The 18377-nt window shown below is 41.0% G+C and overlaps 1 protein-coding gene across 5 annotated transcripts; it reads left to right on the forward strand.

Annotated features, from left to right (window-relative positions):
- The first annotated feature begins 271 nt into the window (after window positions 1-271).
- TCEANC (transcription elongation factor A N-terminal and central domain containing) lies at window positions 272-15909 on the forward strand. Of its 5 annotated transcripts, XM_056501519.1 has the most exons (4): window positions 1080-1142; window positions 2718-2819; window positions 5674-5758; window positions 12283-15909. In XM_056501519.1, exon 4 carries the CDS (start codon window positions 12291-12293, stop codon window positions 13365-13367), a length of 1077 nt encoding a protein of 358 aa, XP_056357494.1. In that variant the 5' UTR covers window positions 1080-1142; window positions 2718-2819; window positions 5674-5758; window positions 12283-12290; the 3' UTR covers window positions 13368-15909. The 5 variants fall into 5 exon arrangements, with proteins under 5 accessions (XP_056357461.1, XP_056357485.1, XP_056357494.1 ...); XM_056501494.1 differs by lacking the exon at window positions 5674-5758; XM_056501501.1 differs by lacking the exon at window positions 5674-5758 and having other exon boundaries at window positions 1141-1159.
- The last annotated feature ends 2468 nt before the right edge of the window (window positions 15910-18377 follow it).

An 18377-nucleotide genomic window follows, 5' to 3' on the forward strand; every position in this document is an offset into this window, starting at 1 on the left:
TTTCCTTAAACACCTCCAGGCACGGCGACTCTGCCACTGCCTGGGCAGTCCATTCCACCACTAATCACCCTTTCTGTGAAGAAATTCCTCCCAATATCCAATCTAAACCTAAAACTCTCCTGGCGCAGCTTGAGGCTATATCCTCATCCCAGCACTAGTCGTGTGGGAGAAGAGGCCGAGCCGCAGCTGGCTACAATCTCCTGTCGGGCGCTTGTAGAGACTGAGAAATTCACGCCTGAGCCGCCTCTTCTCCCGGCCGAACAGCTCCCGCTCCCTCGGCCGCTTCTCATAGGACATGTGCTCCCAGCCCTGCACCAGCTCCGCCGCCCTTCTCTGAACGCGGTCGGCGTTCTCCCCGGAGTGAGGCGCCCCGAAGCGGGCACAGTAGTCGTGGTGGCCTCAGGGGTGCCGAGCACAGGGGAGGAACCGCTTCCCTGGTCCTGCTGCCCACACTATTTCTGGCACAACGGGTTTCTCTTTCCGGGGACACTCCCCAGGCCGGTGTCCGGCAGCGCGCAGCCGCCCGGGCCGCAGCGCCCGGAGATGGCGGCGGAGCAGGAAGCGGGCGGGCGGCGCCATGCCGGGCCCCGCTGCGGAGGTGAGGGCGCCGGGCCGGCTCCGGGGCGCGGGGCGTGCGGGAGCAGCGCTGTGTGTTTCGCTGGGGGCAGCAGGAGTGCGGCTTCCCCCCTCACTAGTACCCGGGGAGCCGCCGCCCTTGCCCCGGCGCTGGCGGTGAGGTCGGGGGAAGTCGCAGGAGGCACGAACCGCCCAGCTGCCCCCCAGCCCCGGCTTGCCCTTGGGCACTGTGCAGGCCCCGGCCGGCCCTCCGGACCGAGGTGAACGGGGAGCAGCGCCTGAGAAGCGAGGGTTTGGTAGGTAGGGCCGTGCTTGCTTTTCCTCCTGGCTCGGCTGTGCGGGGCGGCATTTCACCCCAGCAGGACAGCAGCGGGTCAGAATTAAGGTAGACGGGTCCGGGGATGTGCAGGAGCGGGTATGGGAAGCCAGGCGAGGTTTAGGTTGGACATTAGGAAGAATTTCTTCACCGGCAGGGTGATTAGATGGAGTGCCCAGGGAGGTGGTGGAGTCACAGTGCCCGGAGGTGTTTGAGGACGTGGCTCTCAGTGCCGTGGTCTGGCTGACAGGTGGTGTTCAGTCACAGGTAGGACTTGACGATCTCAGAGATAATTTCCAACCTAGTTAATTCTGTGATTTTTGTCAAGTTTTAATGAAGAATTTGGAGAAGACACAGAGAGTTGGCGTGCCTGTGGCATTCTGGATCACTCCTGGTGTGCGCTGGCCGGCCCGCTTCCCGGGAAGCGAGCACAGGCAGGTTTGCAGGCTGGTCTCGCCCAGGTTTTGTGGGCTGGGGACCGAGGTGGAGGATCCAGGGGTGATGCTCAGCCGCTGGTGGCATGAGCCTGACCCCAAACCTCGGCCAGACAAGCTGTCACCTGTGGCTGGCTTCACGCCAAGCAAATGTCAGCTGCTTCCATATCACAGGGCTGGGCTGCTGCTCCCAGCTGCCCTGCCTTCCCTTCTGATTTCTGTCGAAAGTGGCTGTAATTCCACTCACAGAGGCTGACCTTGGAAGTGCAGGATGGGTATCTGTAATTGTGCTATTACAGGAATTCTTTAAGTATTTGATATACTGGTCTCCATTCAGCACTGATGTCTTGAAATATGCTGGCATAAATATTGAAAGGAGTTAGAGTTCACACTTTTAAATGTAGTATTATTTTAATCCATCATTTTAATCCATCAAGTGTATTTCACCCTTGCTTGAACCAGTGCATCATGAGTCTTTGATCAAGACTCTAAAGTATTAAGAAATTACATACTTTCACTTTAAAGTGTTCATATTTTAGCATAAGGAATGTAAGTAGACACTAATAATATTTTACAAATACCATTTGTTTAAATTGTGCTCTTTATCTATTCAGGATGGATGGCCTTTTCAGGAGCATGTGTACTCTTCTGCAAACAAAGGATTTATTTTTAAAGAAAAAAAGTGTTATAATTTTTCACTGGATAACCTGTAAAACAACAAAAAAGTGATATCTAATCTAAGTATGGCCCTGGCAATGGAATGACAAATAGAAATAGTATAGAGCCAAGATTAACTAAGAAAATTAATGTTAAAGCAATGAAAAGACAGTGTTCATCTGACAAATGATGAAAAACTTGCAGAAGTTCATAAAGCATGTTTTTATTACTTACATGTTCCATTTTTATATGAATTTGTCAGCACAATTTTCCATAAAGAGACATTGCAAACAAAATATTTACCTTTGCTTGTAGTGTGCTAGAATTCAATTTGAAGCTATGTGGTCAAAGAAATGTGTTCAAAAAAAAGAATTGCTTATTTCTCTCCAAAATGATTAATATTTTCTTTATAAAGTACTAAGTAAACAAATGTACTTTGGATGAATATTTCTTAAGTATATTTTTACTTACTGGTTTAGGCTTCTGTCTTCAAGACAGTCTTTTGTTGGACTTCTGTTCCAATGCAGAGCTTAGTGAAAGAAGGAAGTGTGATCCACTTCAGGAAAGCTTTGTTTAGGTTGAGTTTGGAGTTCAAATAGGTACACCTCCAAGAGAATATAAACTGTATTTATAGAGACTGAAAATAGATGAACATGTAAGAAAGGTTGATGAAATCTCTCACTTGAAAGCCGGTGTTAAGCCTGCAGCTCACAACATGTTCTTCTTTTCTGTAGGTTTAAAAAGTACTAGTTCTCCTTGGGTAAATGAACAAGAAATTTAAGACAAAATTACAAAACAGTGGAGGAAAGCTGTAAAGCCAGGAACGATCACGAAAGGTAACATCTTTATACGTAAACGGAAAGAATTTTCAGTCTTTTGTAGTTATAATAAAACATGTGAAAGTCTGATTTTTTTTTTTTTCAAGTAGTGGCTGCTGGAGCCATGTTGTACATAATACTGTAACCTTTCCTTTTCAAAAAGGTGAACTTCTAATCGTTTTGTCTGCGGCGGCAAGATGGGAAGACCAGAGGCTTACAACTTTAAAGGAAATGCAGAACAGTTGCCATTTTTGTACTTCTAACAGCATTATAGTGTATAAGCCAATTTCAGTGTTCTGGGAATTTTGATTTCCCAGACTTGGGAGGACAATGTTATGAATGCTTCTTGTGCAAAGTCATTGAGTAAAGGGAGCAGAGCAGCTGAGTGATACAATCCCACTGGTGTTGAAAGAGCACCAAAACATTTAATGAACTGGAACTGTTAGCTGTATACAGCAATACAGTTAAAGTATGTTGAAGGAACTGGCTGCTACTTGGAGATGTCACAGCCTTCCTGAAATTTTTTCAGTGGTTTGCTGTCTGAAGTGATTGGAAATATCACTATGAGCATTTGCATCCATCCAGATGAACAGTTAGGAGACGAAACTATTGTGCATAAAAATAGTTGTTTAATAAACAGTGACACAAATCTGCTTAGATCATACTTTTGTGGCCAGTATGTTTCTTAAGTGAGGAGGAGTGTTTATAATATCCTCTTGCTGTGGGAAAATAGTGAAACATTGTTCACGTTGTCTGTCAGATTTAAAAACAACTCATTTTTGTTCTAAAATCTGTTACTGTCAGAAAAACATAGATGTTAGGAAATGAAGCAGTAATTTCACAGAGTGCAAAGAACTTTTTCATACAGTGAAGTTTTGGTTCAGTACTGAGGCAGGTGAGGTTAAAGGATTGATATTAGCATTTTCTGCTTGGCTCAGCTTAAGTTTTGCTCTTCATGATAGAGACATGTTGGGAAAATGCCTGGTGTATTTCTAACAAGCTTGGATTTTTATGCAGTTGATAAAGTTGTACTCTTAGCTTGCAGGAGACTGTTAATATATAAGCACAAAAGTTATTGTATGGTTTGTGAAAGACTTTGTGCTGCTGCACCAAAAGCCTAAATCTCACAATAAACTTTACTGTAGCAGCTTGGCTTAATTGTGCAAAATACACATCGCAATAGCTAGGTAGCATTAAGTAATGTCTGAGTCATCTGCTGAGTTCCATTCAACACACTTCTTTTCCTATGTATTGTCACTTGAGGCCAAAATGGGAGTTCATGTTTAGGAAATATGCCCTGTGTGTCAAAAGCCTGACTTTTGACCTGCTTGAAGTCCCAGCTAGTACCTCGTATTGACAAGTAGTGGAAAGTGGCTGAGAGAAAGAGATTCCTCTGCCAGCTTTGACAAGGCTTTGTCATGAAAATTTGAAAACCAGAGAGCTCCATGGAACATTTGTGTGACTTTGTGCCCAAACTAGGAAATGGTTTTTTGAATAAAGTTAGTTAATATTGAAAAGTAATCTGGTTGTAGCTTAGAGAAACCACACAAGTGTTTATTTATGTGAAATGGTGTAAATTTTAAAGCACAGAGACACCCACTTTATTTATACATAATTACTAATAAAACTGTTGATGACAAATCTCTCAGAACTATATATACATTTTATTATTTCCCCCAAATCATGATGTATTAGAATGTATTGTGAGTCTGTATATCTGTTCAGTTGTGGAAGAGATTACCTAGTACTTCCACTTGACACTTGTAATCTGTAACTTGTTAAAAATAAATTTAATTTTTTAAAAAAAATAATTCCTTAAAATTACTTTATTAACAAGGTCAATAATATCAATTTAAAAAAAAAAAGATTTCTTATCAGTGGCATAATGCATTACTTGTAACATTTTCAGTATCTCAGGTAGTTAACTATTTCATTCAGTAGAAAAACCCACATGGTTAAGGAAGACAGGATATAGGAAAAGCTAAAATGTCTTCCAGTGTGAATCAGCTTAACTGTAAATTAAGTTATTAAAAGGAGCCATTAGCAAGGTAATGTCTCTGCTGAGATGTGCATCCTCTCTAACAGCAGCAGAACATCCTAAAACTCGAAACAGCTGTAGCTATCCAATTTGTAAAGTATTTTCTCATTTAGTTTTTACCATGAAACAAGTCAGGGTTTAATTCATCTGCTGTAACTGTAATATATTGAACCTTTTCATGAGCCTCTGACTTACATACTGATATCAAACAAAGCCAGTGGCTAAGCAGTCTGATAAGGAAAACAGCTTTTCCTATCTCATTAAATCCATTCATGTTTGATCTTATTAGAAAAATGTGCTGAGAGCTCTGCATTGGGGTTGATCCCTGAGGCTTGAGAATTTCATTATGTGTTATATTGATTGTTTTATCTTTTATTTTAAGAATAGAAGAACTCCATTTTAATTAAAAATGAGGGGTCTAGAAGACACAACTCCAAATAAGGATTAAAAATTTGCCTTGTAAAAGAGGATATTCTTCACTTGAATGTGATACACTCTGCCATCTCTCCTATTCAAACTTGCTAATTTGGGAAGAAAGCTGTGGCAGAATGATTTCACTGAGAAGCACAGGGTTGAGACAGTACAGCACCAGATTAGATAGGAGTGCTGTAGTTCAAGCAATCACTGATGTCAAAGATGCAGGACAAAGCTTCTTCTCCATATTAGTACTGTGTACTCCACTGCTTCTAGATCTGTGAGTGAGAGGTGACTCTTGGTCAGTGAGGTGTCAGTGGTCATGGATTTCTGGAAATTATACTGATGTATTGCCTCAGCTCTCTATATTCACTTAGCTTCATTCATGTGGCTGTTCTTTGAAGATGAACTTCTGTCTAGTTCTGAATTTTTTAGGTATGGGCGGCAGTCCTTTGGAGAGGCAAGAAGAGCTCTGATTTTTTGCTGAGATTAAATGAAAGCTCTAGTAAGTGGTTTCTTGTTGACATTGCTGATACCTGCTCTTCCAATGTAGATAGGATGAAGAAATGTTTTTGGGGCTGGAGGCTGGCTGTGAGAATTCTCTGATTTCTACTTAGGCTCTTGAATTTAAAATAGCATTTGATAATTTTCATTTATATGGGATTTAGGTTGCCCATAGTAATCTGGTCTTTCCAGGACTATGCTATGCATCATCTCTGCTGTAGTATTAACATATTTTAACACAATGTTTGCAGAACATTTATTCCACTGTGTTGTGGTTTAACCCCAGCCAGCAGCCAAGTGCCATGGAGCCTCTGACTCACGACCCCACCAGGGGGACTGGGGAGATAATCGGAAGAATAAAACCAGAAAACTTGTGGGTTTTGAAAACACAGTTGAATAGGAAAAGTAAAAACTGTACACGTAAACAAAGCAAACCAGGAATTCATTCACTGCTCCCCAGGGGCAGGCAGGTGTTCAGCCATCTCCAGAAGAGCAGGGCCCCACCATTTGTAACAGTGACTTGGGAGGACAAACCCCATCACTCCAAATATCCCGGCATTCTTTCTTCCCCTGCACTTTATATACAAAGCATGATGTCAGATGGTCTGGAATATTCCTTTGGTCACTTGGGGTCACCTGTCCCAGCTGTGTCTCCTCCCAGTCTCCCTTGTATCCCCAGCTTCCTCACCAGTGTGGCCGTAGGAAAGGCAGAAAAGGCCTTTGCTTTGTGTAAGCCCTGCTCAGCAATAACAGAATCATCTCCATATTATCAGCCTGTGTTCAGCACAAATCCAGAACACAGCTCTATACCAGCCACTGTGAAGGAAATAAGCTCCACCCCAACTGAGACCAGCATGCACTGTTAGGAGTACTTGGCTTCTGATCCTTGTCTGGGCTGTGGTCTGGATTTTTTCCCAATGACACAGAATGTCTTGGAGAAAAGGTGACCTACAATGGAGGTTGGGATGAGGGAGAGGAGTACAGGTATTCACCCTTCGAAGACATTCACACACACTTGCTTGGATGCATTCTTGGTTTTTCAGGGTTAAAGCAAAATGGACTATGGCTTTATACGAGATAAAGTGTAAGCCAAATACAAAGATTTTATCCCTAATGCTTCTGGAGAGGACAGTGTTTTTCCTGGGGACAGAATTTGCACCTAACAGCAAGTGTCTCAGGCTGGTTTTCTCTTACTTAGTCATTTTACTGTTTAAGAAATGTTCTGATTCAACTTGGCATTATTACAGGATGGCCATATTTTAAACCTGAGGTAGCCTGATGTTTGGGGTTTTTTTTGCAAGCAAACTGGCTTACAAGGTTTTTATTGATTGTCATCATTTATTCTTGTACAAACAAGTGACTCATTATACCATGCAGTCAGTGAGAGCTTGTAATGATTTGGCAAGAAAGTGCCTCATCAGCACAGCACTAAAGTCTCATTGTAAATATGAGCCTTGTAACCTTCAGTGTATGCTTGGAATTCAAACAGATGCTCTCATGCATATTTGGAAAGTCATGGCGGTCAGGTGAAGTCCCTGGTGACTGGAAAAAGGGAAGTGTCACTTCCAGTTTTAAAAAGGGGAGAAGGAAAGATCCAGGGAGCTACAGACCGACAAGGCTCACCTCTGTGCCTCAGAAGAGCCTCCTTGAAGATGTGCTAAGGCACGTAAAAGACAGGAAGGTAATTCAAGGTAGCCAGCATGGCTTTATTAGTGGTAAGTCATGCCTGACCAATCTGGTGGCATTCTATGATGGAGTGACAGCAAAGATTGATAAGGGAAGACTGAGCAGTGTAATCTATCTAGACTTCTGTAAGGCCTTTATCATAGTCCCACATGACATCCTTATCTACAAATGGGAGACAGGGATTTTGTGGATGGACTCATTCATATTGAGTAGATAAGGAGTTTGCTGGATGGGTGCAGCCAGAGAGTTGTGTTTAGTGGCTCTGTGTCCACGTAAAGGCTGGTGATGAACAGTATCCCTCAGGACTCTCATGGGACAGGCATCCTTTAATATCTTCATCAGTGACCTGGACAGTGGCATATGTGCACCCTCAGCAAGTTTGCAAATGACACAACAGCAGCACAGAATACCATCCAGGCAGCCCTGCACAAACTTGAGCAGTGGGCCCATGAGCACCTCATGAGATTCAATAAGTGCAAGGTGCTGCACCTGGGTCAGGGCAATCCCAGACATGAGCACAGACTGGGAGAAGTCACAGAGAGCAGCTCTGCAGAGAAGGGCTTGGGGGTTCCGTGGGTGAAATCTGGACATGAAGCCAACAGTGTGTGCTTACAGCCCATGATACCCTGGGCTGCATCTAAAGCAGTGTAGCCAGCAAGTCGAGGGAGGGGATTCTCCCTCTCTACTTTGCCCTCATGAGACACCACCAGGAGTGCTGCATCCAGCTCTGGGGTCCTCAGCACCAGAAAACCATGGACTTGTTAGAGGAGGTCCAAAAGAGGACCAGAAAGATGGTCAGAGGGCTGGAGCACCTCTCCCATGAAGGCAGGCTGAGAGAGCTGGAGTTGATCAGCCTGGAGAAGAGGAGGCTCTGGGAGGGCTTCCAGTACCTTAAAGTGCTTATAAAAAGGAGGGAGAGGGACATGTTATATGGGCAGATAGTGCCAGATGAAATGTCAATGGGTTTAGATTGCAAGAGGGCAGATTTATATTAGATGTTAGGAAGAAGCTCTTTATGCTGAGGGTGGTGAGGTGCTAGAACAGTTTGCCCAGAGAAGTTGTGGGTGTGCCCCATCCTTGGGAGTATTCAAGGGCAGGTTGGATGGGACTCTGAGCACCTGGTCTAGTAAGTGGCACCTGTGCCCATTTTAGAGGGGTTGGAACTAGATGTTCTTTAAGGTCCCTTCCATCCAGCCTAAACCATTCTGTGATTCTGTCATTGCTAAACTGAAATGCCCTGTGCAGTTGTAGGAGGGTTGAGGATGTTTGTTTTCTACTGCACAAAATTGTGATGCTATCACTTGTTCATTCTTTTTCTTACAGCTCTACCTTAAGAAAAAAAAGTCTTTCTCAGATTTCTTGTCTCTTAGAATTAGGATCACAGCAGAACAGTGCTGAATGAGTTTGATTCAGCTAATTTTGTAAATATTTGCTCAGCAGCATTTGTCAAACTGCATTAACTCAGGTAGTAAAGCTGTCAAATTCCAAATTTTAAAACCAAAGCACAGTGTACAGACAGTAACTGGATAAGGGATACACTATTTCCCTCCTGTCTGTATCCCAGCATCTATGGACTGTGCACAGTTTGTTTGCCAAAATTAGGCAAATATGTACCTTAAAAATGTGAAGTCTCCTAAAGTTCATAGAGTGATTGTTTTATCTTTTTTCTTAACAGGTTAGAGTTTCTTGTGCAGGTTTCAAAAGATTTCATTGGTTTGCTATGGCACAGCTCCCTCAAGTGGTAGAATCATTTTCCATTTGGAATTGCAGCTTGATTTCTGTGACACACTTGCATTCTCTTCAAAAGGTTTTGGGGCTTCTCCCAGCTTACTGTTCTGATTTGTAACAAAAACATCCGACTTCAAAGAACACGAGTCTGGGCAGGGAAGAACTCAGGCTTGCTGTACTTGAGTTCCCAGTGAAGGTTGGCTAGAAAATATACTACAGTATTACCACTGAATCAGTATTTTCGAGTTTATCCCTATAGGAATGTGAAAAAAAATGTTTTCTACAGTTGTCTGACATAATCATGTTGTGCCATGATTAGGAAAGCAGAAAAGGTGCTTGGCATTCAGACTTAATATGAAATGCAGTGCAGGTTCCCCAGTATTAATGAGCTTTGCTTCATCCTTTGAAAGAAACCATGATAGTAAAATGAACTGTTGGATTACTTTATATGTTCCTTATAAGTTTAGGAATCTCTATTTAATTTATTTTTGTGTGGAACAACGGAGTCTATGTCAACCTTGGTGATAAATCTGATCCTTACTTGATTTATAGGGCAGCAAATGTGCAAACAACTCCTTGTTTTCAGCATGCTTCCTTTTAACTTGAAAACCAAGATGAAGTTTATGCTTGAGTAGTTAGTATATTTCAGTAATTAATGTAATATTTCAGAAGTATATATTGCTTTTCACCTTGAAAAATTTTAAAATTTTTTGCAAACTAGATACATACAAGAAAGTCAGGACAATTTCAAGAACATTTTCTCTGTAGAAACTTCTCTGATGTCACTGATTCTTACCTTTATTTAGTGTTTTTTTTCTGCTGTTTTTATTCTTCTCCCAATTACCAGTGAATATCAGTCTCCATTAGATTATTTAATTACTTTTTCTGGTAATTACATTTGAAGGGAGTCACTCCGTCCTACCTCTTTGCTATAATTCATACATTTTGAGAAAAGCATTTCCTTAGAAGTGATGGTTTTGGCTTGAATATTAGAAGTCTGTTAGGTGGTTTAATATCCAAAATTATTTTTAAATAATTGTTTATAATTTGATGGCCATATTGTTATTTCAGTTTGTTTATTTAGCTGCTGCCAAAACATTTACGAACTTGAGTTTAATGTTGCATGAACTTGAAAAAGTCAGTGCAGGACTAAGAAAATTTAAAATTTCTAATAACTAATTTATCACGTTAGTGTAAGAGTTTTAAGGTAGAGCTTTGCCATGCTGGGGGGCTGTGTAGGGTCCGGTTGATAATGATGAGCAAGGACCACTACCATGAAGCTGGTGATACTCACAGACTCTTCATATGGGTCTTGCTTATGGAATTCTCATATATAGATCCTCAGCCTGCAGTAATAGAGGGGAAGCCTTCAAAGATGCATAGTCCTGAGTGAAAGATCCAAATACCTCACTTTTGTTTGTGTGTGATAATCTCTTTCTGTGTCCATAGTCCTGTATACTAAATATTGAGAGTTCGTGATTTTATCTTGCATTTAGATATGTCCATTTTATGGTGTGTGAGCATAATACAACACATAAATACATAGACACAAGATCTGAAGAAAATGTGGAGTATGCTAGAAAAAACATACTGATTCTAAGGCATAGGGCAATCATACTGGCTTAACATATAGCTGTTACCAACTCTGCCCTGGATTGCAGATAATTGGCAGATAATAATTTTCTAATGTCAGCTTCTTGGTATTCTGGAGACAGGGAACTGTTCTTGCTTTGTGGGGGTCTCCTACATGACAAAACTTTCTGTTCACAGCCTCTGTGTTCCTGTAGCAGAACAGAAGACTGGATGCACTCACATGTTCTTTTTAGTATGATGATGCAGAGGGCTGAACTTCAGTATGTAAAAACTGCATCCTGTTTCTCTGAGTTTGAAACTTCCTGAGTAATTAATTGATTTCTATAGTCACCATTATTGAGGTTTTACAGGACTTCAAAATGTAAGGCAAAAAAAAGTGTTTAAATACTCTTAGGGGAATGCTGAGAACATTTACTGTGGAGGATGGGTTGGTTGTGTTTCTATAGAAAAAAAGTGAAGTCTTATCCTCTCTGTCCTTTTCTTTTGTGGAGCTCTGAGGTCTTACCTAAAGTTTGAACTTATTTCTGTCATGCAAAAAACAAGTTTAGCTGCTGGTGGTCACAGAAACAGTGTCGGATGTCCCTTCTCTATCTGTGTTCTCAGGAGTTTTCATCATGGAAACAATGATGCTTCAAGAAACCAGCTTAGGAGTTCCTTCCCATTGGGACATGTGTAGCTAGCCTTGCTCTGTCAGGCAGATGAGTTTTTCTGGAGTAGAATCAGGATGGATGCCATTTCAGACAAAACACTGGTTTCGTGCATAAACTTAGAAGACTAACTGCAGAAAAGAAGAACACAACACTTAGAAGACACCATTTCTACATTCTAAATTTAATTCTCCTTTTCAGCAAGAAGAATAATAATGTTGGAAATATAAAAAATGTTTTGCATGAAAATTTGCAAGAACAATGCACTGAACATTTTTTGATCAAAGGGCTTGATGAAAAGGAATCAAAAGGAAATACTGTTGAAACCATGAGATTCAGCAATCTGAAGACACCATGTGATTTTCCTTTATGTGTCAGAATATATGGGAGCATGCTTTGATAATGCTACAGCTGCACTAAAATAGAGAGGGATCTGTCTTTAACCTTTAAGAACTTTCAAAATTTGTAGATGTCTGTGTTTTGAAACTGTTTTGCAAGTGTCACTGTTTTTGAGCTGCCCCATCTTGATAATCCATCTGTAATACGATGCTAGAGCTAGCGAGGGAAAGGGCAGCAGTGGGACCTCAGGTAAAAGTCACAACTGTGACTTGCTTCTCTGATAGCTATGAGGAGAAACTTTTGAAAGAGATCTCTTGTATAGCAAGTGAAAAGTTGAGGGTCATGTAGGAGTCAGAATGGTGTTTTGGGCTCTGTACACCATTTCAAGGAAATGGTGGGAAACCCAGTGAGATATACAAATAAAATAGTGTAAAATAGCATAGAATGAAAAGAAGACCTTGTGTGTTTATACAGAAGATGAATTAATGTTATAACTGCAGGAAATGTGATGATCTTTTTTTTTTGTTTCCAGATTTAAAAATGTCTGATCTGAAAAATATTATACACAGAACCCATTGCATTGAAAAGCTGCTGTCTGAGAACAATTTGCAAGATGTTGAGGATCATCTTAAAGAACTTGAAGATGTTGATATGACTGTAGAATATCTTCAGGGGACAGAAGTTACCAAGGCTGTATATAGAGTACTCAAAAGTTGCCCTTCAGGAGAGTTGAAAAAGAAAGCAAAGCAGTTATTGTCAAGGTGGAAAGCAGTTTACAAGAATAATTGTGCTCAGTCAATGCAAGTTAAAAAGCCAGTTTCTATCTATGTGAAAGAAGAAATTGAGCATCTCCATGTAGTTCCCAGAGAGCAGTCACCATCTGAAGGACCATGTCAGCAGGAGGCATTAGATGGTACTAGTTCCAACATTTTGGTCCCGTCACAAACTGTTAAAGATGTGGTATGTAACAGTGCAGAAGGCAGTATGAATCAGCATTCTTCTTTTGAGGAGCAACACACCATTCATGAAGGTTCTAAATCTGTTGCTAGTGAAGCAAGTCTACAGCAGGATCTGATTAGAGCTCTGAGGTGTAAATGTGTGGATCTTCTTTATAAAGCTTTGATTGGTTCTGCCAAAGAAGAAACTGTTAAATGGCTAGAGCTAGCTAAAGAAATTGAAGAAAGTATTTTTGCTCTTCATGGTAAAAATGATAAAAAGTACAAAAATTGCATCAGAAGTAAAATCTCTAACCTTAAGAACCCTAAAAGTTGCCACTTGAAACAGAATCTTCTTTCAGGAACTTTGAGCCCAAAGGCTTTTGCTGAGATGACAGTGATGGAAATGGCCAGTGATGAACTGAAACAGCTCAGGGCTCTGTACACAAAATCATCTGTTCAGGAACATCAGCTTCCTCAGGTTATTAATGGCACACAGACAAACAAAATAAAGTGCAGACGCTGTGAAAAATTTGATTGCACTGTCACTATGATTGCCAGAGGAACTCTCTTTCTTCCAGCCTGGGTGCGAAACACAAATCCAGATGAACAAATGTTGACCTATGTTATTTGTAATGAGTGTGGAGAGCAGTGGTATCACAGCAGATGGATTTGTTTGTAATGTTACCCTTCTTTAGTAAGGAGCTTGGAAACGTGTATGAGAATGTACCTCTGTTGAAACAGTAATTTTAAATTCTGTGCTGGTATTATGTGGGTGCTGCCACTAAAAACTGCAAAATCAGTTTTTAAAAAAACTGCTAATATGTTTTTAAAGATGGCTTGAATTAATCTTTAAGTAATGCAAATATGTAAAGAAATAAAAGGGTAAAGGGGAAAATGGTTACACTGTATCTGAGTGGAATATTTGCTAGTAAATTCATTAAAATTATTCCAAATGCTGAGATTTTTCCTGAAGGGACTGGATACTTCAAATTTTTTTTTAACTTCAGGAGTTCTTTCACAGAGCATAAGTTTTTCATTTACAGTAAACAAACTGTTTCCAAAACTGCAGTTGACATACTTGTGTGCATTGCAGAATGTTCAGAGAGGATTCACTCCTTAATTAAATCACTTTTTTTGCAAGTGTTAGTGGTGATTTCTAACATGGGAAAAAAGAAACTAAAAGTAGAGCTTTAAAGGGGGTAGAAAGCAGCTAGCAAATGAAAGCAAGAATTAAATTCTGCTTTAGTCTTTTTAGCTATTAGAAGGAAAACAGGACATGTGACAGTCTATCAATATGCAGGCTAGATTTACAATGTAAGATGGTATGTCCTGCTGCAAATAAATTAATGCAGGATCAGACAGTGGATTATTTCAGAAAATTATGTAAATATATTATTGGATTTGTTTATTTAATAAAATTAGTGGTAGTTAATAACTTTCTTGAGTGGATATCCTCTCTGGAATATCTGTTCTGAACTGAGAAAATTAATGTTTTATATAGCGCACATTAGCCATAAAAAATGAATAGAAGGAAATTCAGTAACAGAAGTTTTTGTACATATTTTTGTTCCAGAGTCAAGAGGATTCTCACTGATTGTTTACTAGAAGTATTTATTTTAAAAAAAAATTCTTCTCACTAAAATAAGAGGCCTGTGTCTTTTGCAAATGCCCAACAGGCATTTAGCACTTCAAGGTTAAAAGGTATCAGCAGAGCAGAGAAACCTGCTGAGTATTTGCTGGAGGAATTGAGGACAGTTCTGCACCCATCTGACTGTGACACAGCTGAGGCTGGTCAGCTCTTTTGGGCTGAGCTGCATGACCTCTCAGAAAAAGGAGTTGGAGGTATGAGATGAGAAAATAGGTATTGGTGAGCTAATTGCCAGCCAGGACTTAAAGACAGGCCTTTATTTGTATATGGAGAAAATTATGTGTAACCTGATTTTGCAGAGACACTTAAACTATTCTACTGAAAAAAAAAAAAAAAAAGAAGAAAAATCTTTCCAATCTGTGAAGGGTTAACAATTACCTTTCAGCAGCATTACTTAGATTTTTATCATGTTAAAATGTGTGTTTTAGGGAAATTGCTGATGTAAAATACACATTAAAGCTTTAGGCCAGACCCCCAGTGTTCAGCTGTGTAACCAAGGAGTTGCTATCTGGCCTTCCTTCCCAGCCCTTATTTGTGTGCTGGAATTGATGCTTACAAGTAGTTCCACCTAAGTGGCAGTGCTTTTGTGTAAAGTATTATTGTTAGCTTTCAATGAAACTACAGGAAAGCAAACAATCCTGTGTCAGTGGATCACAGCAAGCACAGGATTGTGTGCAGTCATTTTGAAGGTCATGATCCTGTTGAGGAGTTGTGCCAGCATTGTGCTGTGTCAGAACACCATGTAGCAGAAGACTTTATTTTAGCTATGAACAACTTATAAATAATTTCTGCCTGCAGTTGGTTTGAAGCCATTCCAGTAATGTAGAGCTCATCCAAGTTTTATCTTGGCAAAGGGAAATATTGCAAGGCATGGAGGGTGTTTCTGACAGAATATATTTCAAGGGTAAAATTTGTGTCTGTATCATTGACTATGTTTGTGACATAATATATAACATAATTTTTTTTTTTAACTGCCCATCACTAAATGTGTAACTGTGTAGCCTTAAAATATTTGACTTGCTAAGATTATATGCTTTGTCTCAAAATGTCTTCAAGAAGCCAATTTGCAACTAGGTAGTGTGTACAGCAGCAGGAGGGTGTAGATCACTTGAGCACAGGGAGTAGAGTCCAGAAACAAAAAAAAAAGCTTTGAAAAGTGAGATTCTTTTATATTGTTGAAGTCTTTTTTTTCCAGTTCATTCCAGGTGAGAGAAAGATCTCTGAACTTTTTTAAGCAGAGACAATTAATTTGGGTATGATGTTTAGGATGTCCATGCTGCTTCTCCTAGAAGGAATGTGTCATTAGAGGTGATACCCACAAACATAGGACAAATACATGCTGAACAAGGTCAAAGTCTGTATTTGTCTCCATGGGGTTTTACAGAGATGCTGTAAATTCAACTCCTTCTTGAATCCTGTGATCTAACAGCAGCAATAAGGTCTTAAACATAAATTGCCCTCAAAGATCAAGCAGTCTGGAGCTGCAGAACTTGTGATACATATCTTAAGAAGATGAGAGCTGAATTAACAATGAAATTCAGTGTAAAAACAAAGATACTATTCTATGTCTGAAGTGCTCTATTAATTGTAGTCAATGTTGCTCCTTTAATACCAGTAACAAAACTCCTTCTGGTTCCTAGAGATCCTTTGCCAGATCCACTTCCTTCTGTTCTGTTGAGTGCCTTTTCTATCTTTGTCATATTCCTCTTAATGTGCACTTTTTAGGGAGGTACTCTGCTGCCATTTGTTGTTTATAACTCTTTCTTCTTTTCAAAACCAAAAGGAAATTTGTGCTGTTTATTTTTCATTTAGAGTGTGTTCCTTTCCATCTGCTGTGCTATCTACATTTGCTGCTAAAGCAAAGAACTGCAGCTCTTTAAACAAAAAAAACAGTTCTTTTTTGTGCCAAGAAGGAAAGTTAGCTGGTAACAGGCTGTGGTTAAGGAGCAAATGTGTTGAATTACAGTCCTTCAGGGTGTAATGGCCCAATTCACTGACTGCCTGGAAGATAAGGAAAGAAACAAGAGCACTTTGATAATTTCTTGGATTGCTTGGAAGCTGGCTTGCTGCATTTTGGTATTAACAGAGCCATAAAGGCAGATGACTTCATATCCCCTCATTTTGTACTGCTGTAATTCAGCCAAGAGGTGACAAAGTCATGTTTTACTGAGGCCATGTCATCACTTGCCAGGATGGGACATAGTCTTCTTGCCAGCTACAGATGGTAAAAAGTATTATTCACAAGCTCTTATTATAAGAGAGCTTTGCTGATACAGAACTTCCCCCTACTCATACAAAAAAGTTGCCCTTTATTTGCCATTGGATGTTTTTTGTGCTGCTCTAACATTGCATAACCACACTTCATGTTTACACCTCTGTGAACAAAATCCTTAAGGTGCAAAGTCAGTTTTTGATGAAGGTGCATGAGAGGGAGCAGCAAGGATGGGTTGCTGCACAGGAGGAGGTGAGCCAGGGGTGGATGGCGGGTGACAAGGCATGCAGGGACAGTGGCTTCAGTTAAAAGGGTCACTGTTTGGCAGCACCCAAACAAGAGCAAGGCAGGTCCAGTGAAAATAATCTGCCAAAACTCCAGTGAGAACCAGGTGGGTCTGGGTATGTGCTGTTGGATAGAGATTGGTGCACAAGGTGGGGTGCAGGAACGGGGCCACCAGGTTTGTACACTGTCTGAGCCAAAATGGGGCTCTTGCTGGCAGTGGGAATCTGAAGTAGCTGCCCCCACCAGCACTGCTCCCCACCACTGGGATGGTCAAACAGTCACCTCGGACAGGGGCAGCCCCACAGCAGCCACCATTGGGCCCTGCCTGTCTGCAGAATTTAATCAGGAGTAATTCTGGTGCACTTGTTTCAAACTGCATCCTAGCTGGGCATGTCCTCCTGTCTGACCTCAGGACTGGCAGGTGTGCTTCACATGACCAGCCCTATCAGAAGCATTATTTGTTCTACAGTTTGTGTTGTTCTCTATCAACTACTGGGTTTGTTACAAGGTATGCAACAGAGTAGACACAGGGAAAAGGGCCTTCAGTTCCTGATCCTCAAGCACTCATGCACGTGTGTTAACCATGAAAATAACCCTACAATGCCAATCCATTAAGCCTATAAAATCGTAAGCATAGTAGCCATGGTTACACCATGGTTCTTTTCTATTTTCTTATATGTTCCCATGTAAAGGAAATAAAAATACATCTTATCTGAGAAGTTTAAGAATTTTGTTTCCAAATAGAACTTGAAAAACTGAGGTGTCTGGACAAGCTGAAGAATTGAGTTCAAGTGGATCCTCATGAGGATCAATGAGACCAAGTACAAGATGCTGTACCTGGGTCAGGGCAAGCCCTGGTGTCCATACAGGCTGGGAGTTGAATGGGTTGAGAACAGCCCTGAGGAGAAGGACTTGGGGGTGCTGGTGGATGAGAGGCTGGACATGAGCCAGCAGTGTGAACTTGCAGCCCAGAAAGAATCAAAAGCAGCATGGGCAGCAGGATGAGGAAGGTGGTTTTGCTCCTCTGAGCTCACGAGACTCCACCTGCAGTGCTGCATCCAGCTCTGGGATCCCCAGCACAGGAAGGACATGGACCTGTTGGAGCAGGTCCAGAGGAGGCCACCAAGAGATCAGAGGGCTGGAGCACCTCTCCCATGGGGAAAGGATGAGACAGCTAGGGTGGTACAGCCTGAAGAAGACAAGACTGAAGACTTCTTTGAAGCCTTCCAGGACCTAAAATGGGGCTTATATGGAAGATTTGGATAGACTTTTTAGCAGGGCCTGTTCAAGTAGGATGAGAAAGTAGCATAGATCCAGACTGGACAGACTGACTCTATTCAGGCTAGGAATTCAGAGGGTGATGAAACCTTGTAATAGGTTGCCCAGATTGATGCTGACAGGGCTCTGAGCAATCTGAGTTGAATATGTCCCTGCTCATTGCAGTGTGATTGGACTAGATGATGTTTAAAGTCCCTTCCAAGCCAAACTATCTTGTAATTCTAAATTTTCTCACTTGTATCCAATGTGTTTCTAAACAAAATCCA

The sequence above is a fragment of the Oenanthe melanoleuca genome, chromosome 1 (assembly GCF_029582105.1).
Source record: "Oenanthe melanoleuca isolate GR-GAL-2019-014 chromosome 1, OMel1.0, whole genome shotgun sequence".
NCBI lineage: Eukaryota > Metazoa > Chordata > Aves > Passeriformes > Muscicapidae > Oenanthe > Oenanthe melanoleuca.

Excerpts from the sequence above, each read along its gene's own strand:
- TCEANC (XM_056501486.1), top strand. The coding sequence starts at position 544 with ATGGCGGCGGAGCAGGAAGCGGGCGGGCGGCGCCATGCCGGGCCCCGC. Across the intron at positions 599-12,282 it reads TGCCGGGCCCCGCTGCGGAG|ATTTAAAAATGTCTGATCTG; the intron begins GTGAGGGCGCCG and ends TTTTGTTTCCAG.